At 45.4% G+C, this 23,166-nt stretch overlaps 1 protein-coding gene across 1 annotated transcript; it reads right to left on the bottom strand.

Annotated features, from left to right (window-relative positions):
* Positions 1 to 11,741: 11,741 nt before the first annotated feature.
* Positions 11,742 to 12,278, bottom strand: LOC139760958 (uncharacterized; the record flags this gene model as incomplete). Its single annotated transcript, XM_071684741.1, has 1 exon — positions 11,742 to 12,278. A coding segment is annotated over one exon (537 nt), but the record flags the coding sequence as incomplete, so codon positions are not given.
* Positions 12,279 to 23,166: the final 10,888 nt, after the last annotated feature.

Here is a 23,166-nt window from a genome sequence, read left to right as displayed (position 1 = left end):
CAAACCCTCGCTTTCAAGCCCGTCACAAACTCGACCTCGCATTCAAGCCATATCCTTCGCTTCAAGCCCATCAGACCCTTGCCTTCAAGCCCATCAGACCACTCGCCTTCAAGCCCATCAGACCTCGCCTTCAAGCCATCAGACCTCTCCTTCAAGCCCATCAGACCTCGCCTTCACGTCCAACAGAAACTCGCCTTCAACGACAAATCAGACCCTCGCTTCCAGCCATCAGACCTCGCTTCACGTCCATCAAACCTCGCTTCTAAGCCCATAAGACCTCGCTTTCAAGCCCATACAGACCCTAACCTTCAAGCCCATCAGACCCTAGCCTTCAAGCTCATCAACCCTCGCCATCAAGCTATCGGACCCTTGCTTCAAGCCCATCAGACCCTCGCTTTCCAGCCCAATCATACCCTCGCCTCACTCCTCAGACACTACCTTCAAGCAATCAGACCACCCGCAAATCAACCCTCACCCCGTCATCAGACCTCTCGCATTCACGTCCCCACAACATCGCCTTCAAGCCCTATAGACCCTCGCTTTCCAGTATAACAGACCCTCGCCTTCAAGCCCTTCAGTCCCTCGCCTTGAAGCCCGAGAGACCCTAGCCTTCAAGCTCATCACTCACTCGCCTTCAAGCCCATCACATCCTCGCCTTCAAGCCCATCAGACCCTCGCTTTCAGGCTCATTAGACACTCGCCTTCAAGCCTATGAGACCCTCGTATTCAAGCCCAACAGATCTTAGACTTCAAGCCCATCAGATCCTGGCAGTCACATCCATCAGACACTCGCCTTTAAGCCCATCAGACCCTCGCTTTCAAGCTCAGCAGAACCTAGCCTTCAAGCCCATCAGACCCTCGCTTTCCAGCCCATCAGACCATCGCCTTCAAGTCGATCAAACGCTCTTCTTCAAGCCCATCAGACCTTCGCATTCAAGCCCATCAGAACCACGCATTCAAGCCCATCAGACCCTAGCCCTCAAGCCCATCAGACCCTAGCCTACAAGCCCATCAGACACTCGCCTTCAAGCTCATCACACCCCTTCAAGCCCATCAGAACCTCACTTTCCAGCCCATCATGCCCTCGCCTTCACGTCCATCAGACACTATCCTTCAAACCCATCAGACCTTCGCATTCACGTTCATCAGACACTCCCCTTCAAGCTCATCACACCCTCGCCTTCAAGCTCATCACAACCTCGCCTTCAATCCATCAGAACCTCGCATTCAAGCCTATTAGACCCAGGAGTTCAAGCCTATCAGACACAGAAATTCAAGCCCAACAGACCCTCGCCTTCAAGCCCATCAAACCCTCGCTTTCAAGCCCGATAGCACCTCGCCTTCAAACCCATGAGACCATCGCCTTCAAGCTCATGAGACCATCGCCTTCAAGCCCATGAGACCATCGCCTCTAAGAACATCAGACCGTCGCCTTCAAACCCATCAAACCCTCGACTTCAAACCCATCAAACCCTCGCCTTCAAACCCATCACATAATCGCCTTCACGTCCATCAGACACTAGCCTTCAAACTCATCAGACCCTCGCTTTGAAGCCCAATAGACCCTCGCTTTCAAGCCCATCACATCCTTGCCTTCAAGCCCAACAGACCCTAGCCTTCAAGCTCATAAAACCCTCACATTTACTTCCATCAGACACTCGCCTTGAAACCCATCAGATCCTCGCTTTCAAGCCCAACAGACACTCTCCTTCAAGCCCATCAGTCTCATGCCTTCACGCCCAACAGACACTAGCCTTCAAGTTCATCACACATTCCCCGTCAAGACAATCAGAAACTCACCTTTAAGCACATCAGACCCTCGTCTTCAGGCTCATCAGACCCTCACCTTCAAGCCCATAAGACCCTCACTTTCAAGCCCAAGAGACCCTCACCTTCAAGCCCATCAGTCCCTCGCCTTTAAGGCCAAGAGACCCTTGCCTTCAAGTTCATCACACACTCGCCTTCAAGCTCATCAGACCCTCGCCTTCAAGCCCATCACATCCTCGCATTCAAGCCCAACAGACACTTGCCTTCAAGCCCATCAGACCCTCTCCTTCATGTTCATCAGATACTCGCTTCCAAGAAAATCAGACCCTCGTCTTCCAGCCCATCAGACCCTCGCATTCACGTCCATCACACACTCGCCTTCAAGCCCATAACACCCTCGCTTTCAAGCATAATAGACCCTCTCCTACAAGCCCATCAGTCTCTCGCCTTCAAGCCCGAGACCCTAGCCTTCAATCTCATCACACACTCGACTTCAAGCCCATCACATCCTCGCCTTCAAGCCCATCAGGCCCTCGCTTTCAGACTCATTAGACACTCGCATTTAAGCCCATCAGACACTCGCATTCAAGCCCAACGGATCCTTGACTTCAAGCCTATCAGACCCTCTCCTTCACGTCCATCAGACATTCGCCTTCACGTCCATCAGACCTTCACATTCAAGCCCATCAGACCCTCGCTTTCCAGCCTATCAGAACCTCGCCTTCAAGTCCATCAAACACTCTCCTTCCAGCCCATCAGACCCTCGCTTTGGAGTCCAACAGACCCTCGCCTTCAAGACCATCAGACCCTCGCCTTCAAGCCCAACAGACCCTACCCTACAAGCCCATCAGACCCTTGCATTCAAGCCTATCAGACCCTTGCTTCAAGGCCATCAGACCCTCGCTCTCCAGCCTATCATACCCTCGCCTTCACGTCCATCAGACTCTATCCTTCAAGACCATCAGACACACGCATTCAAGCCTCTCAGACGCTCGCCTTCCAGCCCATCAGACCATTGCATTCACGTCCATCAGACACTCGCCTTCAAGCCCAACAGACCCTCGCTTTCAAGCCTATCAGACCCTCACTTTCAGACCTATCAGACCCTTAAAGCCCATTAATCCCTCGCCTTCACATGGATCAGACACTCGCGCTCAAGCCCATCAGACCCATGCCCTCAAACCCATCAAACTCTTACCTTCAAACCCAACAGACCTTTGCAATAAGCCCATTACATCCACGCCTTGAAGCACATCAGGCCCTCTCCTTCAACCCCATCAAACCTTTGCCTTCAAGCATATCAAACTCTCGTCTTCAAGCAAATCAGATCCTCTCCTTCAAGCACATGACACGCTCGCCTTCATGCCCATCAGTCCCTCTTCTTCAAGCACAACAGATCCTCGCTTTCAAGCCCATTACACCCATGTTTTCAAACTCATCAGACACCTAGCCTTCAAGCCCATCAGACACACGACTTCAAGCCCATTAGACGCTCACCTTCAAGCCAATCAGACCCTAGCCTTCAAACATAGCAGACCTCTTCCTTCAAGCTCATCAATCCCTCGCCTTCAAGCAGGTTAGGCACAAGCCTTCAAGCCAGTCAGATCCTCGCCTTCAAGCCTACGCGACCATCGTCTTCAAACCTATCAGACCCTCGCCTTCATGCCCAGTAAGACCCTCTCCTTCAAGCCCATCAGACCCTCGCCGTCCAGCCTATGAAACCCTCGATTTCAAGCCCCTGAGACCCTCGCCCTCAAGCCCATCAGACCCTCGCCTTGAGCCTAATCAGGCCCAAGTCTACATGCCCATAAAACCTTTCCCTTCATGCCCATCAGACCCTCACCTTCAAGCCCATCGGATTCTCACTTTCAAGCCCATGACACCCTTGCCTTCATACCCATCAGACCCTCCTCTTCAAGCACAACAGACCATCGCCGTCAAGCCCATTAGGCCATCACTTTCAAACTCATCAGACATTTCGACTTCATGCCCATCAGACCCTCGCCTTCAAGCCCATCAGACGCTAGCTTTCAAGCTCATCATACCCTAGTCTTCAAGCCCAGGAGGCAATGCCTTGAAGCTCATCAGACCCTCGCATTCAAGCACGTCAGGCTCATAACTTCAAGCCCATTCAGATCCTCGTTTTGAAGCCCATCAGACCATTGCCTTCAAACCCATCAAACCCTCGCCTTCATGCCCAGTAAGACCCTCTCCTTCAAGCCCATCAGACCCTCGCCTTCAAGCTCATCAGACCCTTGCCTTCAAGCCCATCAGACCCTTGCCTTCAAGACGATCAGATCCTCTCCTTCAAACCCATGAGACTCTCATCTTCAAGCCTATCAGACCCTCCCCTTCAAGCCCATCAGATCCTCGCCTTCAAGGCCGTTTTGTCTATCGCCTTCAAGCCTATAAGGCCTTCGCCTTCAAGCACATCAGGCCTTCGCCTTCAAGCCCATCATACCCTCGCCTTCAAGCCTATCAGACCCTCACCTTGACCCCAATCAGGCCCAAGTCTTCATGCCCATAAAACCTTCGCCTTCAAGCCCATCGGACCCTCTTCTTCAAGCACAACAGACCCTCGCTTTCAAGCCCATTGCACCCATTCTTTCAAACTCATCAGAAACCTCGCCTTCAAGCCCATCAGACACTCGACTTCAAGCCCATTAGACGCTCACCTTCAAGCCCATCAGAACCTAGCCTTCAAACATAGAAGACCTCTTAATTGAAGTTCATCAATCCCTCGCCTTCAAGCAGGTTAGGCACAAGCCTTCACGCCTATCAGATTCTCGCCTTCAAGCCTACGCGACCATCGCCTTCAAACCATATAGACCCTCGCCTTCATGCCCAGTAAGTCCCTCTCTTTCAAGCCCATCAGACCCTCGCCATCCAGCCTATCAGACCCTCGACTTCAGGCCCTTAAGACCCTCGCCTTCAAACCCATCAGACCCTCGCCTTGAGCCCAATCAGGCCCAAGTCTTCATGCCCATAAAACCTTCGCCTTCAAGCCCATCAGACCCTCACCTTCAAGCCCATCAGATCCTCACCTTCAAGCCCATGACACCCTTGCCTTCGTACCCATCAGACCCTCCTCTTCAAGCACAACAGACCCTCGCCGTCAAGCCCATTAAACCCACGCTTTCAAACTCATCAGACACTTCGACTTCAAGCCCATCAGACCCTCGCCTTTAAGCCCATCAGACGCTAGCTTTCAAGCTCATCAGACCCTAGTCTTCAAGTCCAGGAGACAATTCCTTCAAGCTCATCAAACCCTCGCCTTCAAGCAGGTCAGGCACATAACTTGAAGCCCATTCAGATCCTCGCTTTGAAGCCCATCAGACCATTGCCTTCAAACCCATCATACCCTCGCCTTCATGCCCAGTAAGACCCTCTCTTTCAAGCCCATCAGACCCTTGTCTTCAAGCCCATCAGACCCTTGCCTTCAAGCCCATCAGATCCTCGCCTTCAAATCCACGAGACTCTCATCTTCAAGCCCATCAGACCCTCCCCTTCAAGCCCATCAGATCCTCGCCTTCAAGGCCGTTTTGTCTATCGCCTTCAAGCACATCAGGCCTTAGCCTTCAAGCCCATCATACCCTTCCCTTCAAGCCTATCAGACCCTCACCTTGAAACCCATCAGACCCTTGTTTTCATGTCCAGTAACATCCTTTCCTTCAAGCCTATCAGACCCTCGCCTTCAAGCCCTTGAGACCCTTCGCCTTCAAGTTTATCATAATGCATTCAAGCTAATTAATCCCTCGCCTTCGCATGGATCAGAAACTCGCGCTCAAGCCCATCAGACCCATGCCCTCAAGTAGAGCAGAGCCTCGCCTTCATACCCATCAGATCCTTACCCTCAAACCCATCAAACTCTTACCTTCAACAGACCCAACAGACCCTTGAACTTAAGCCCATTACACCCACTCCTTGAAGCCCATCAGGCCCTCTCCTTCAACCCCATCAAACCTTTGCCTTCAAGCCCATGAAGACCTAGCCTTCAAGCACATCAAACACTCGTCTTCAAGCAAATCAGATCCTCTCCTTCAATCCCATGACACCCTCGCCTTCATGCTCATCAGACCCTCTTCTTCAAGCACAACAGACCCTCGCTTTCAAGACCATTACACCCATGCTTTCAAACTCATCAGACACCTCGCCTTCAAGCCCATCAGACACTCGACTCCAAGCCCATTAGACAGTCACCTTCAAGCCCATCAGACCCTAGCCTTCAAACACAGCAGACCCCTTCCTTCAAGCTCATCAATCCCTTGCCTTCAAGCAGGTTAGGTACAAGCCTTCAAGCCCGTCAGATCCTCGCCTTCAAGCCTACGCGACCATCACCTTCAAACCCATCAGACCCTCGCCTTCATGCCCCGTAAGACTCTCTCCTTCAAGCCCATCAGACCCTTGCCGTCCAGCCTATCAGACCCTCGACTTCAAGCTCATCAGACCCTCGCCTCAAGCCCATCACATCCTCGCCATAAAGCCAATCAGACCCTCGATTTGAAGCCCTTGTGACCCTCGCCTTCAAGCCAATCAAACCATCGACTTCAAACCCATCAGATCCTCACCTTCAAGCCCATGAAACGATCGCCTTTATGCCCATCAGACCCTAGTCTTCAAACACATCAGACCCTCGCCGTCAAGCCTATCAGACCCTCGTTTTCACGCCCTTGACTCTCTCGTCTTGAAGCCTATCAAACCCTCGCCCCCAAATCCATCAGACCCTCGCCCTCAAGCCCACCAGATTCCCTCATTCAAGCTCACCAGACTCTCACTTTCAAGATCATCAAACCCTCGCCATATAGCAGATCAGGCACACGCCTTCAAACACATCAAATCCTCGAATTGAAGCCCTTCAAGCCCATCAGAGCCTCGCTTTCATGCACATGCGACCCTCTCCTTCAAGCCCATCAGATTCTCGCCGTCAAGCCTATCAGACCCTCGTTTTCACGCCCTTGAGACCGTCGCCTTCAAGCTCATCAGACCCTCGCCTTCAAGTCTATCATACCCTTGCCTTCAAGCCCTTGAGACCCTCGTCTTCAAACCCATCAGATCCTCGCCTTCAAGTCCATCAGATCCTCGCCTTCAAGCCCATGAGACCCTCGCCTTCAAGCCTATCTTACCCTCGCCTTCAAGCCCATCTGACCCTCGCCTTCAAGCACATCAGACCCTTACCATGAAGCCAATCACATCCACGCCTTCATGCGCAGTCACATCCTTTCCTTCAAGCCCATCAGACCCTTCCCTTCATGCCTATCAGACCATCGCCTTCACGCCCATAAAACCCTCGCCTTAAAGCCATAAGCTCCTCGCCTTCACACCCATTAGATCCTCCCCTTCAAGCCTATCAGACCCCCGCCCCCAAATCCGTCAGACCTTCGCCCTCAAGCACACCAGATCCTCTCCTTCAAGGCCACCAGTCCTTCACCTTCAAGATCACCCTCTGTAAGGTTGCGTCGACAGGAATGAATACAGGTTCTTCGTGGATGGTAGTCAATGAAGATCAGGCGGCCTTTGGATATTTATTACAAAAGAATATGTACTTACATCTGTAGTACTCTGGGCTATAGTCTTATGACACACTACGACACACTCTAGTGAACAGTGTGACGATGCTGGCCAGTGTGTCCCCTCGGGTCACACTGACAGGGGTTATATGGGGGTCCGTCAACACCCATTCAACAACGTGTTCAAATAACAGGTCAGCTCTTACGTGTTCGAATAACAGATCAGCTCTTACGTGTTCAATCATCCTGATTAACAGTAGCCCGTGGGAACAGTGGGCCCGTGGGAACATGCATCTAACTCTATGTAACTCACAGTAAAATGATAATAACAAATAGTAAATGAAAAATTAATGGTAGTGTGCGTGAGTCTTACATTTTGCTCGGCCACAACATGGTTCAAGCTCCTGCGAGCCATGAAAAGTTATGGTTATTCATGAATAATACTGAGTACAGAAATAATCAAATTATAGTTATTAACAAGAGTTACTCCTATATCAACTAGTATTCTTGATAAGATAGATAACACACTCTACAATTGTTAGAGGATTAAAAAGATATATATAACTTCTTTTTTTTTATACTTTGTCGCTGTCTCCCGCGTTTGCGAGGTAGCGCAAGGAAACAGACGAAAGAAATGGCCCAACCCCCCCCCCATACACATGTATATAAATACGTCCACACACGCAAATATACATACCTACACAGCTTTCCATGGTTTACCCCAGACGCTTCACATGCCTTGATTCAATCCACTGACAGCACGTCAACCCCGGTATACCACATCGCTCCAATTCACTCTATTCCTTGCCCTCCTTTCACCCTCCTGCATGTTCAGGCCCCGATCACACAAAATCTTTTTCACTCCATCTTTCCACCTTCAATTTGGTCTCCCTCTTCTCCTCGTTCCCTCCACCTCCGACACATATATCCTCTTGGTCAATCTTTCTTCACTCATTCTCTCCATGTGCCCAAACCACTTCAAAACACCCTCTTCTGCTCTCTCAACCACGCTCTTTTTTTTCCACACATCTCTCTTACCCTTACGTTACTCACTCGATCAAACCACCTCACACCACACATTGTCCTCAAACATCTCATTTCCAGCACATCCATCCTCCTGCGCACAACTCTATCCATAGCCCACGCCTCGCAACCATACAACATTGTTGGAACCACTATTCCTTCAAACATACCCATTTTTGCTTTCTGAGATAATGTTCTCGACTTCCACACATTCTTCAAGGCTCCCAGAATTTTCGCCCCCTCCCCCACCCTATGATCAACTTCCGCTTCCATGGTTCCATCCGCTGCCAGATCCTCTCCCAGATATCTAAAACACTTCACTTCCTCCAGTTTTTCTCCATTCAAACTCACCTCCCAATTGACTTGACCCTCAACCCTACTGTACCTAATAACCTTGCTCTTATTCACATTTACTCTTAACTTTCTTCTTCCACACACTTTACCAAACTCAGTCACCAGCTTCTGCAGTTTCTCACATGAATCAGCCACCAGCGCTGTATCATCAGCGAACAACAACTGACTCACTTCCCAAGCTCTCTCATCCCCAACAGACTTCATACTTGCCCCTCTTTCCAGGACTCTTGCATTTACCTCCCTAACAACCCCATCCATAAACAAATTAAACAACCATGGAGACATCACACACCCCTGCCGCAAACCTACATTCACTGAGAACCAATCACTTTCCTCTCTTCCTACACGTACACATGCCTTACATCCTCGATAAAAACTTTTCAGTGCTTCTAACAACTTTCCTCCCACACCATATATTCTTAATACCTTTCACAGAGCATCTCTATCAACTCTATCATATACCTTCTCCAGATCCATAAATGCTACATACAAATCCATTTGCTTTTCTAAGTATTTCTCACATACATTCTTCAAAGCAAACACCTGATCCACACATCCTCTACCACTTCTGAAACCACACTGCTCTTCCCCAATCTGATGCTCTGTGCATGCCTTCACCCTCTCAATCAATACCCTCCCATATAATTTACCAGGAATACTCAACAAACTTATACCTCTGTAATTTGAGCACTCACTCTTATCCCCTTTGCCTTTGTACAATGGCACTATGCACGCATTCCGCCAATCCTCAGGCACCTCACCATGAGTCATACATACATTAAATAACCTTACCAACCAGTCAACAATACAGTCACCCCCTTTTTTAATAAATTCCACTGCAATACCATCCAAACCTGCTGCCTTGCCGGCTTTCATCTTCCGCAAAGCTTTCACTACCTCTTCTCTGTTTACCAAATCATTTTCCCTAACCCTCTCACTTTGAACACCACCTCGACCAAAACACCCTATATCTGCCACTCTATCATCAAACACATTCAACAAACCTTCAAAATACTCACTCCATCTCCTTCTCACATCACCACTACTTGTTATCACCTCCCCATTTGCGCCCTTCACTGAAGTTCCCATTTGCTCCCTTGTCTTACGCACTTTATTTACCTCCTTCCAGAACATCTTTTTATTCGCCCTTTTTTTCACCTCTTGCACCTTTCTCTTGACCTCCTGTCTCTTTCTTTTATACATCTCCCACTCAATTGCATCTTTTCCCTGCAAAAATCGTCCAAATGCCTCTCTCTTCTCTTTCACTAATACTCTTACTTCTTCATCCCACCACTCACTACCCTTTCTAATCAACCCACCTCCCACTCTTCTCATGCCACAAGCATCTTTTGCGCAATCCATCACTGATCCCCTAAATACATCCCATTCCTCCCCCACTCCCCTTGCTTCCATTGTTCTCACCTTTTTCCATTCTGTACTCAGTCTCTCCTGGTACTTCCTCACACAGGTCTCCTTCTCAAGCTCACTTACTCTCACCACCCTCTTCACCACAACATTCACTCTTCTTTTCTGAAAACCCATACAAATCTTCACCTTAGCCTCCACAAGATAATGATCAGACATCCCTCCAGTTGCACATCTCAGCACATTTACATCCAAAAGTCTCTCTTTCGCACGCCTGTCAATTAACACGTAATCCAATAACGCTCTCTGGCCATCTCTCCTACTTACATAAGTATACTTATGTATATCTCGCTTTTTAAACCAGGTATTCCCAATCATCAGTCCTTTTATCAGCACATAAATCTACAAGCTCTTCACCATTTCCATTTACAACACTGAACACCCCATGTATACCAATTATTCCCTCAACTGCCACATTACTCACCTTTGCATTCAAATCACCCATCACTATAACCCGGTCTCGTGCATCAAAACCACTAACACACTCATTCAGCTGCTCCCAAAACACTTGCCTCTCTTGATCTTTCTTCTCATGCCCAGGTGCATATGCACCAATAATCACCCACCTCTCTCCATCAACTTTCAGTTTTACCCATATTAATCGAGAATTTACTTTCTTACACTCTATCACATACTCCCACAACTCCTGTTTCAGGAGTATTGCTACTCCTTCCCTTGCTCTTGTCCTCTCACTAACCCCTGACTTTACTCCCCAGACATTCCCAAACCACTCTTCCCCTTTACCCTTGAGCTTCGTTTCACTCAGAGCCAAAACATCCAGGTTCCTTTCCTCAAACATACTACCTATCTCTCCTTTTTTCACATCTTGGTTACATCCACACACATTTAGGCACCCCACTCTGAGCCTTCGAGGAGGATGAGCACTCCCCGCGTGACTCCTTCTTCTGTTTCCCATTTTAGAAAGTTAATACAAGGAGGGTAGGATTTCTGGCCCCCCGCTCCCGTCCCCTCTAGTCGCTTTCTACGACACGCGAGGAATACGTGGGAAGTATTCTTTCACCCCTATCCCCAGGGATAATATACATATATATATACATATACACATACACACACATACACATACATACGCACATATACACACACACACACATACATATATATACATATGAAAAATGTAAGAAACAATTTAGAAAACTGAAACTTCTAGCTTGAAATGAATGAAAAAAATGAATGTCACATAATGGTTCCACCTCTGGCTATGGAAAAAAGGAAATGTATAATTTATTTACACAAACGTCAATAGCAGTTCTCATCAATTTAACCACTGTATCAATAAGCTTCAATGTCTAAGCTACATTTTTTCTCCAATTTCACTATTTTCCTTCACATTTTCAATTGTGTCTGAAGGTTCTACTTCAAGAGTGATTGTTTTTCCAGTAAGGGTCTTCACATCTTGGTTACATCCACACACATTTAGGCACCCCACTCTGAGCCTTCGAGGAGGATGCTTTACTTGTGGTGCTGACTTCCGGCCACTTGGTTCAGTGCAGTGTGGCGCAGACGGAGGCCAGATGAACCAAACGCTGTATTGCCGTAGTCGTTCTCTCTCGTCGCTACCCAAGTTTGCTCTCGTCCTGTTGTATGTGCTAACCATCAGCAATTTTTTTTTTTTTTTTTCTTGTCTTTGCTCCTTCCTTCAAGACCTCACGTCGGGGCTGAGCTACCCTCTCGCTCCTTACGTCGACTTGATTGATTACTTGTAAGATCACTTACACCTGCTTTGGCCAAGCTGCGAAACCTGGGATGCACAGCATTCTGCACTCCTGCCTCCATCCCCACACAATTTGTCATACTATCAAATATCTGATATGAGATGCGCACCGTGGAATCCCGTGCAGCCAAAAGAACCCTTTGAGTGAGGTAGCCACCCACACTCAGACCATGAACTATCACACTGTTGTCTCTTTTGTCCAAGAAGTCCACCACACGAGATGCTGTAACCTCTGATCCATTCTTTGGGAAGAGAAGGTCCCTTACAGTAGTGGTGACATGGAGCACATCATACCCCCTACGAGTCCAGCACTGAGCATACTTGTGGCCGTACTTCTGCTTGGCCCCTAGCCATGTAAACAGCACTACCATCTCAGATAATGGCTGAGAGGAAGCTGAATTATCCCGTTGATAAAACTGGGCATTCCTGAAGCACTCTATAACAGATGGAGCACGTCGGCGAAGCGTAGACAAAAAAAAAAAAAAAAAAAAAAGATATAGAAAAAAGATATAGATATAAAAAAAAGATATATATATTTTTTTTTTTTTTTTTTTTTTTTTTTTATACTTTGTCGCTGTCTCCCGCGTTTGCGAGGTAGCGCAAGGAAACAGACGAAAGAAATGGCCCAACCCCCCCCCCCATACACATGTACATACACACGTCCACACACGCAAATATACATACCTACACAGCTTTCCATGGTTTACCCCAGACGCTTCACATGCCTTGATTCAATCCACTGACAGCACGTCAACCCCTGTATACCACATGACTCCAATTCACTCTATTCCTTGCCCTCCTTTCACCCTCCTGCATGTTCAGGCCCCGATCACACAAAATCTTTTTCACTCCATCTTTCCACCTCCAATTTGGTCTCCCTCTTCTCCTCGCTCCCTCCACCTCCGACACATATATCCTCTTGGTCAAGCAACTCACTTAATACATATTATTCTGAAGTTAGATTCCTCCTTAAATAAGGAAGTGCTGCTGCGACTACCTTTTGAACATCCAATGTGGCTGTAGGGAATTCTATATTAGACACCCTATGTCGTAGACGACAATATAAGATGAATACTATGAATAATAATATGAGTGCAATAGACAACGAAATAATGGAAAATCCAGAAATATGAGAAGTGTACTTAAAAGGTAAAAAAGCCAAAACATCTGTTGCAGAATCTAAATCTTCTTGAGCCATAGATGGAAGGTGTTGGATATTTACTTCATTAATGATTGATAAGTTGATGTTTTGGGGGATTCGTTCTATACTCGGGATAGCTCTATCAGTCTGGCCCAAAAAATGATCATGAGTACCGAACAATTTGCAACTTGAATTATAACAGTACATTGTTGTCCTAACTGAATGTGTCCCAGAAACAAATAAGATTTGGGATGATTGGGTGGGCAATGAATGAGAACATTTTGTGGTTCTGGAAAAAACAGTACGTGATATTTGTCCATACTTTCAATCCAAGGTTCAGTAACAGTAATTTCCTTAAAGGAACAGGAATGAAGAACATTTTGTTGATGCCCTAAAAGTAGTTGGTACTCACATGAGTTTGTTTGTAAATCATGAAAAATCAAGGTATTGGGGGGGCAAATCAAGTTGTCAAGCAATGGTTTATGGCACAATGCCAAATCATCCAAGGAGGGATGTGCAATCAACGAAAGATTAATATTATATAAGAGAAAGTTCATGTTATCAGCAAGGATGATAGTCTTTTGCAACTCTTTTGTATAATTAAAAGTGAATGGTATTACGTTCACAAGGCTGTAAATATTGGAGTCATTGAATGGTATGTGAATAATGACTGCTTCGAGGATCACGTCAACCGTTAGTAAGGAGTAATAACTGGCCACGTGATGCAGAGGGAGAGCTGGGGTGCAACCGAATTTCGTCATCGCTTGTTTAATAATACGTTTGAGTTCCGAGAAGGGAAAAAACGATGGTGTGACAACTTGGTTTACCAGATTATTAACATCTTCCAATAAGTCAGTGAAATAATATGCATAATAAGTGATTTGGTTATATAAACTATCAACATATGTGGAAATAGTCACTATAGCATATATAGTATTAACAGACTTTGACAGTAGTGCTACTTGTTGTGTCAAGTTATTAACAGTTAACATCATGTCATTCAAATATCTAGAATGTTGTTTTAAGACCTTAGCTTCAGCTTTAATAAACCTGTTGTTAAGAAGTTGTTAAAATTGTAAAGATGCAATCTGATTCCTAACTGAATTAAGTTCTTCCTGAGTAGCAGTACCAAACAAGTATGATTGGACGGACCCTACAGAATTAAGCAGACCTCTCTTGCTTCTCCTCTGCTTTTCTGTCTTCATCCTGGTATTAGAATTTACTGGAGATTCAATGTCTTGTATTATGTCATACAGAATCACACAGGTACTATTCAATTTCCAGGTCCACTGGTATAACAAAGTTGGAGGAGGAGCAACACTAGAGTTTCTGATGGACGCACTTTTGTAAAACTTGAGTAAGGTAGACCGTAAGCGAGGTACGGCCTCCATTAGTTTCACTAGATTATCGTAAGTGTAGGGTAGACCCTCCAGGTCCAACTTAACCGAGACTGTGTCCCTCACGAGGCGGACCCCGCGGGGAGTCGTGAGAATGGCACCTGGTACTGCCATGATGTCATATACAGGAAGACACCATAAGGGCATGAGAAGGAAGAACCTGGAAAATGATAAACTTAGCAACTTCTTAAAGGCGAGGTCTTAATGAATACTGATGTATCTGTGGTGGTGATGTTGGGGTATTCGGTTCTGGTGTGGGGACAGTCTGAACAGTGGTAGAAGTTGTTTGGGTGACACTGTTTGGGGTTTGAGGAGTACTTTCTGTTGTGGTACCGGAATGATCATGTTCAGAATACTGTAAAACTTTCAAGTGGTCCTCATGTTCTTCACGAATGTCACCTGTATTTAGATGTCGAACCCTGAACTTATGTCCCTTTAAATGAGCTAAGACTATAGGGGCCAGAAAATTTTGGGTCAAGTTTAGGAACCTCACTTCAAGAGTTAAATTCCTGCACCATTACCAAGAGTCCTCGAGCCACCTTTGATGGATTCGCGGATTTATTAGCCTGGTTTGTGAAGGTTGCAATGGCTTCACCTAGATTTTCCGTGATTCTTTGATGAATCAATTGAGTCGTGCGATATTTTTCCGCTACAACTGATTTCTGGACCGCTGGACATGAAGGAAGGGGCGCTATTATGTCATACGGCAACACTTTATCAAAACCGTGTAAGGCGTGGAAGGGTGTGTCTCCAATTGACATGATAAGCTGAGTTTAATGAACATTGGACATCAAACAGGTATTCATCCCATTCATCATGATCAAAATTAATGTTGGTGCCAAGACACTAGGATCTTACGGTTCAACCTTTCTGCCAGGCCATTCGAGGCTGGATGATGTGCCATTATGTTACATTTATTTATGTTATACAATTTACAAAATTCATCTAATAATGAGTTATTAAATTCCCCACCATTATCTGTAACCAAAATCTTCGGAGCATTATGTCTAAGATATATTTTTTGAGCGCCTTAGCGACCGTGGCTGCGTCTTTATTTTGAACTGGAACTAATTCACAATATCTCGTGAAGGCATCAGTAATTACTAAAATGTATCTGTAGCCTGCCATGGACCTAGGGAAACCTCCTAATATGTCCATATGAACTCTTTCCCATGGGTATGTAGGTAAAGGATATTTCAACACAGTCTGCGGGGTAGTGGGACTTCCCTTGTATGTGTTACATGTTTGGCACCTCAAAATATAATCTTTAATGTTTTTCTGCATTCTTGGCCAGAAATACCTCAAACGAGTTTGCTTATTGCATTTATCTGCGCCTGGGTGTGCGGCCTGCGGTGAATCATGTGCTAACTTCAAGAAATCCTGTACAAATGTTGTTGGAATTATTGTTTGCTTAACAACACGGGCGGGTACTCCTAATTTCGCTTCCCTGCACAAGACTCCCTGTGCTAAATACAGCTCTCTGACTGGAACAACTGTTTTAGCATCCAATGAAGATCTTAAACCCTCTAGGTATTCTATGACAGGACCCCACACTGGGTCATCTCGTTAATGTCGTGTCAACCTTTCTACATCAAAATCTACTGGGCTATTACCTACAGTGACTGTACCCACTCTGCGGGAGAGTGCGTCTGCAACTACAATGGATGAACCCGAAACAAAGCGAAAATCTGGATCAAATGCTTGTATAGTTAAAAACCACCTCTGAAACTTTCCTGTAGGATCTTGTCTTTGAAAAATACCTAACAGTGCTCTGTGATCTGTATAAACTGTAATAGGGTAACCATATATGTATTCCTTAAAATGTTTGAGTGCCCAAACAACTGCAAGGCCTTCCAATTCCGTTATTGAGTATTTCGATTCCGTCTTCGAACATGTACGGCTCGCATAAGCTATGGGAAAAAGTCTACCCCTATTTGACTCCTGCATAAGTACAGCTCCAAGACCCTGTTTACAAGCATCTGTGTGCAAATTGAAGGGTTTCTCAAAGTTGGGAAATCGAAGGATAGGTGATTCTATCAAATGACGCTTGAGTAAGTTAACCGCATTGTCTTGCGCTGTTGACCACTGGAATGTAACTCCCTGTTTCAGAAGTGAAGTGAGTGGGTTTGCGATCTTCGGGAAATTAGCGATAAATCTTCGATAATATCCTGCTAAACCAAGGAAGGATTTGACCTTGTCTGTTGTGGAAGGGACTGGCCATTCTACAATTGTTTTTACTTTATCTGCATTAGGTTGAATACCGTTTTCATCAACAGTGTGACCTAAGTAATTAATTCTTGTCTGTAGAAAGGAACATTTGGATAACTTGACTTTTAGGTTTGAATCCTTAAGTCGTAGAAATACTCTCTCAAGACTTTTGAAATGAGAAGCAATATCTGGAGACATGACAATTATATCATCAAGATGACCAATACTTCTTTGCCCAACATGTGACGAAAAATGCGAGTCATTAACCTTGAGAAGGTGATTGGTGAGGAATGAAGACCGAAGGGCATGCATATGAACTGCCAATGACCATCGGGCGTACTGAACGCAGTCAGGGGGCGGCTTTCCTCTGACAAGGGAATCTGCCAAAATCCGCTTAGTAAATCCAAAGTTGAAAATACCTTATTGTTACCGAGGCTATGAAGAAGCTCTGATACCACTGGTAATGGGAAACGATCTTTCAAAGTGACCTTGTTGATTTTCCTAAAATCTATGACTGGTCTAAAAGTTCCATCCTTTTTCGGAACGAACAGAAGTGGTGAATTCCATGGTGACCGTGATTCCTCTATGACCTTATCTTTCAACATATCCTGAACAAGTTTGCTTGCTATGTCTCTGTGTGCGTGTGGCAAGCGATAGGCTGGGACGTAAATGGGACGTGTGTTTTTCTCTAAGTTAGTGTGAACATCCAAATGAGATCTACCGAGTAGTTCTCCCGATAAGGCAATAGTAGACCTATACTGGTTAAGTAAGTCTGTTAACTGGTCAACATGCTTGGTTAATCCTACCTTGGGTATCATGTCAGGGGTGATGGTGGGGAGCTGACTCTAGCCGTGCACTGCTGAGTCAGGGGTAGGAGGAGTAGGTGGTGATGGGTTAATTGAATGTGAGACTAGACGGATGTTAAACTCATGCAACTCCTCGTCTTGAATTCCGGACTTCAAAACGGAGAACTCCACAAGCTTGGTCCCTCTACAGAGACGGACAGGAGTAGGTCCCGTATTGGCAATGTATACGGTAACCTCTCCATCTGCGGTCTCATGAATAGAGGCATCCATCGATAGTCCTTTGACAGTTAGTGATGAAGGTTCAGCAACTACTCTTAGTACGAGATCACCCTGACTATGTCTCAGTCTATGATCAGTCATCCACGTTCGAGAAAGAGAGAGAGGAACCTTCGTTAATGTGTTACTATGCAGAGTCATATTTGTTTGAAGTTTACCAGGGCAATGAGTAGAAAAATAAAAAGGGTGGGTATTATCCTCCGTGAAGCAGGACGTGGGAGCAGATGTATTAATGAACCTGACTGAGTGAGAACTCTTCTCTGACAACGGCAGGAACGTATTATCAACACAAACATTTTCATGATAAGTAGGACAGGTCTTATGTTGTGCCATAAAATGGCGTACTAACAAGTTAGCAGGAAAAGTTACACCTCGAACAATGTAAGGGGTTATGGTAATGACCGAGTCGCCAATGCGAATGTTCATTTTGATAGTGCCCCTTACGTCGAGATTTTCATTTGAGACACTTTGAAGAGGTGGGTAAAAGTCTGAGTATTTAACAAGTTGAGTGCGCATTAATGGTTGAATAAAATCATAATGAATGGCATCTGCTTCCGCGCCACTGTCTAGAAAGATTGCTTATCCTGGAAAGAACCCACTAAATCGAAACTTGTAACCTGTGTTAGATGACGTCTGTCTAGCTAATGCTCGGCATTCCGCTGAAATGTGTCTAGCGTTCTTATGATATGAACACCTGACTGGTGTTGTGGGGCGCGAGCGGGTGAAGGTCAGCTTGGTGTCTGACTGCAGGAAATTATGACACGGTCGGCAGCATCGTGACGACCGATGGTGTGATGCCATGGGTCGTTGACTGCGTTTGTTGTCCTGGTCGAGGCGTGAGAAAGAGTCCGATGTGTAAGTGCACACATTCGCTTTATGTCCTGTTTGGTGACACCGGAAACACGTAACCTTATGTGAGTGTTTGTCATCACTGCATCGCTTTAATTGACCGTGAGAGGAATGATTGTGTTGATCACTAGATTGTTTCCTCATACATTGGGAAGCCGACACCCTCCCCAGTGTCTTGGTGTTGTGATATCCACCTTTCTTTTAGTGTAACTCAATACTTTCGTTACTGACCATGATGGGTCGATGTCTTCATCAAGTAACCGCCGAGCTACGTTTGGAGGCAGGTCCTTGAGAATGAAGGTTATGCGTAATAACCGCATGAGTGTTTGCACATGAGTTTCAGGCTTCATCATGGCCGACATTCAGGGTGAGGATTCATAAGCCTGCCTAACTAATCTCATTCTTCCATGTAAGGTACTCCAGTGATCAGGGATTGACGTATCATCCGTGTATGTTGTGTTAAGAGCACGTAAAAGGACGTTTAGTAGATTATCTAAGAATGATTCCTCACAACCTATTTTAAACAACGTTTTAAATTCCTCCCAAGATGTACAGTTTTGAACGTCCTCTGAGTCATAAAAAACCCTAGCGTAATTGTTAGGCTTGGTGAAATCAATGAGATTTTTAGCATCCGATATAAGCGCTTTGTCTCCTGAATCACCATTATGTTCAACAATGTCCTCTACGTTCCTGATCCACCGATCAAAATTTGATAGTTTACCATCAAATAACTCATGTGGTTACCTAGCTTGTTTTAGTGTGAAAACTGTTTTTTGTGAAGTATCTGATTGTCCTGAGCTTTCGTGAGGTGTAGGGGGAGGTGGGTGTGGGTGTGGTAGCGTATGGGAAGGTTTCTGTGGGTCATCTGTGTCACCAGAATCTGTCAAAACGACTTTGTGCGACGTCGCCATTTTAGAAGGCTGGTTCCGTTTATAGTAAGGGATCCTAGGTAATTTCCTAAGTACATATGAACCTTTACGATTACCGCTTATGGAATATCTTCGGACATGTAATACAATATGACTTAAAGTGTTTAAGTAATAATCCTCTCGAGAAAATCAAAATACAATGAACACTATTGTCCTAATCCAAAATACCTAACCTGAATATTATTTGAAAATATTGTACTGAAATAAAGGCAATAAAAAGTGTGGGATAACAATATAACATATCAATACAAGATTCTGTATGCGAAAGTAATCATCACTAAAAACAACAGTACCACTGTATGAAAACATAAGAATATATGCATGAATAACTAAAAAACTTAGATTAATTTGATAAACTGCAAGGACGAATAGTCATGTTACCCAAAAGTATATATATATATATATATATATATATATATATATATATATATATATATATATATATATATATATATATATTTGCTTTGTCGCTGTTTCCCGCGTTTGCGAGGTAGCGCAAGGAAACAGACGAAAGAAATGGCCCAACCCACCCCCATACACATGTATATACATAGGTCCACACACGCAAATATACATACCTACACAGCTTTCCATGGTTTACCCCAGACACTTCACATGCCCTGTTTTAATCCACTGACAACACGTCAACCCCGGTATACCACATCGATCCAATTCACTCTATTCCTTGCCCTCCTTTCACCCTCCTGCATGTTCAGGCCCCGATCACACAAAATCTTTTTCACTCCATCTTTCCAACTCCAATTTGGTCTCCCACTTCTCGTTCCCTCCACCTCCGACACATATATCCTCTTGGTCAATCTTTCCTCACTCATTCTCTCCATGTGCCCAAACCCTTTCAAAACACCCTCTTCTGCTCTCTCAACCACGCTCTTTTTATTTCCACACATCTCTCTTATCCTTACGTTACTTACTCGATCAAACCACCTCGCACCACACATTGTCCTCAAACATCTCATTTCCAGCACATCCATCATCCTGCGCACAACTCTATCCATAGCCCACGCCTCGCAACCATACAACATTGTTGGAACCACTATTCCTTCAAACATACCCATTTTTGCTTTCCGAGATAATGTTCTCGACTTCCACACATCCTTCAAGCCTCCCAGAATTTTCGCCCCCTCCCCCACCCGATGATCCACTTCCGCTTTCATGTTTCCATCCGCTGCCAGATCCACTCCCAGATATCTAAAACACTTTACTTCCTCCAGTTTTTCTCAATTCAAACTTACCTCCCAATTGACTTGAACCTCAACCCTATTGTACCTAATAACCTTGCTCTTATTCACATTTACTCTTAACTTTCTTCTTTCACACACTTTACCAAACTCAGTCACCAGCTCCTGCAGTTTCTCACATGAATCAGCCACCAGCGCTGTATCATCAGCGAACAACAACTGACTCACTTCCCAAGCTCTCTCATCCACAACAGACTTCATACTTGCCCCTCTTTCCAAAACTCTTGCATTCTCCTCCCTAACAACCCCATCCATAAACAAATTAAACAACCATGGAGACATCACACACCCCTGCCGCAAACCTACATTCACTGAGAACCAATCACTTGCCTCTCTTCCTACACGTACACATGCCTTACATCCTCGATAAAAACTTTTCACTGCTTCTAACAACTTGCCTCCCACACCATATATTCTTAATACCTTTCACAGAGCATCTCTATCCACTCTATCATATGCCTTCTCCAGATCCATAAATGCTACATACAAATCCATTTGCTTTTCTAAGTATTTCTCACATACATTCCTCAAAGCAAACACCTGATCCACACATCCTCTACCACTTCTGAAACCACACTGCTCTTCCCCAATCTGATGCTCTGTACATGGCTTCCCCCTCTTAATCAATACCCTCCCATATAATTTACCAGGAATACTCAACAAACTTATACCTCTGTAATTTGAGCACTCACTCTTATCCCCTTTGCCTTTGCACAATGGCACTATGCACGCATTCCGCCAGTCCTCAGGCACCTCACCATGAGTCATACATACATTAAATAACCTTACCAACCAGTCAATAATACAGTCACCCCCTTTTTTAATAAATTCCACTGCAATACCATCCAAACCTGCTGCCTTGCCGGCTTTCATCTTCTGCAAAGCTTTTACTACCTCTTCTCTGTTTACCAAATCATTTTCCCTAACCCTCTCACTTTGCACACCACCGCGACCAAAACACCCTATATCTGCCACTCCATCATCAAACACATTTAACAAACCTTCAAAATACTCACTCCATCTCCTTCTCACATCACCACTATTTGTTATCACCTCCCCATTTGCGCCCTTCACTGAAGTTCCCATTTGCTCCCTTGTCTTACGCACTTTATTTACCTCCTTCCAGAACATCTTTTTATTCTCCCTAAAATATAATGATACTCTCTCACCCCAACTCTCATTTGCCCTCTTTTTCACCTCTTGCATCTTTCTCTTGACCTCCTGTCTCTTTCTTTTATACATCTCCAACTCAATTGCATTTTTCCCCTGCAAAAGTCGTCCAAATGCCTCTCTCTTCTCTTTCACTAATAATCTTACTCCTTCATCCCACCATTCACTACCCTTTCTAATCAACCAACCTCCCACTCTTTTCATGACACAAGCATCTTTTGCGCAATCCATCACTGATTCCCTAAATACATCCCATTCCTCCCCCACTCCCCTTACTTCCATTGTTCTCACCTTTTTCCATATATATATATATATATATATATATATATATATATATATATATATATATATATATATATATATATATATAGACTAGGGACTAGTAACACACAAAAGGAGCATACCTCACAGAGTGAACCATTTTGACACAGTTCTTATCTGAATGGGAGGTGGAGACGTGTGCAGAGGAGCGGCTCGCTAGCAGGAAAGTTGAGTGAGCAACAAGGGCTGGACCACGCGATGCTGACGTCTGGGATGTCGCCACGGCTGCTGATGGTGCGTCTCTGGAGTGGTCGACAGGATGACCCCCACGTTGGTGTTGGCAGGATCGCTGACCTTGCTGGAGACGCGTGGATGTGATGACAACACTCCACGGCGGAGGCGCTGTGTCCCCTTGCAAGCGACACAGTGTCGGCAATGCAATAAAGACGTATCTTCACTGCCTGGAGATACGGGTGATGGAGAACGTAGTCGGCCTTGGGTTCCTCCTTTAACGTCCAGTGAGGCGTGCGCCAAGACTGTCAGGTAGGCTTGTATGAGTGCTGGGACCACCAGGCGTAGAAATATGAAGTAGACGTGACGGTCGTCCGCGGTCACGTAGGTTCTTACTTCGCTGCCACCACTTGTAAGGTTGCGTCGACAGGAATGAATACAGGTCTTCTTCGTGGATGGCAGTCAATGAAGATCAGGCGGCCTTTGTAGATTTATTACAAAAGAATATGTACGTACATCTGTAGTACTCTGGGCTATAGTCTTATGACACACTACGACACACTCTAGTGAACAGTGTGACGATGCTGGCCAGTGTGTCCCCTCGGGTCACACTGATAGGGGTTATATGGGAGTCCGTCAACACCCATTCAACAACGTGTTCAAATTACAGGTCAGCTCTTACGTGTTCGAATAACAGATCAGCTCTTACGTGTTCAAACATCCTGATTAACAGTAGCCCGTGGGAACAGTGGGCCCGTGGGAACATGCATCTAACTCTATGTAACTCACAGTAAAATGATGATAACAAATAGTTAATGAAAAATTAATGGT

This window comes from Panulirus ornatus, chromosome 38 (assembly GCF_036320965.1).
Source record: "Panulirus ornatus isolate Po-2019 chromosome 38, ASM3632096v1, whole genome shotgun sequence".
Lineage (NCBI taxonomy): Eukaryota > Metazoa > Arthropoda > Malacostraca > Decapoda > Palinuridae > Panulirus > Panulirus ornatus.
Note: the sequence above shows the minus strand (reverse complement) of the source record. Positions and strands in the feature narration are given on the sequence as shown.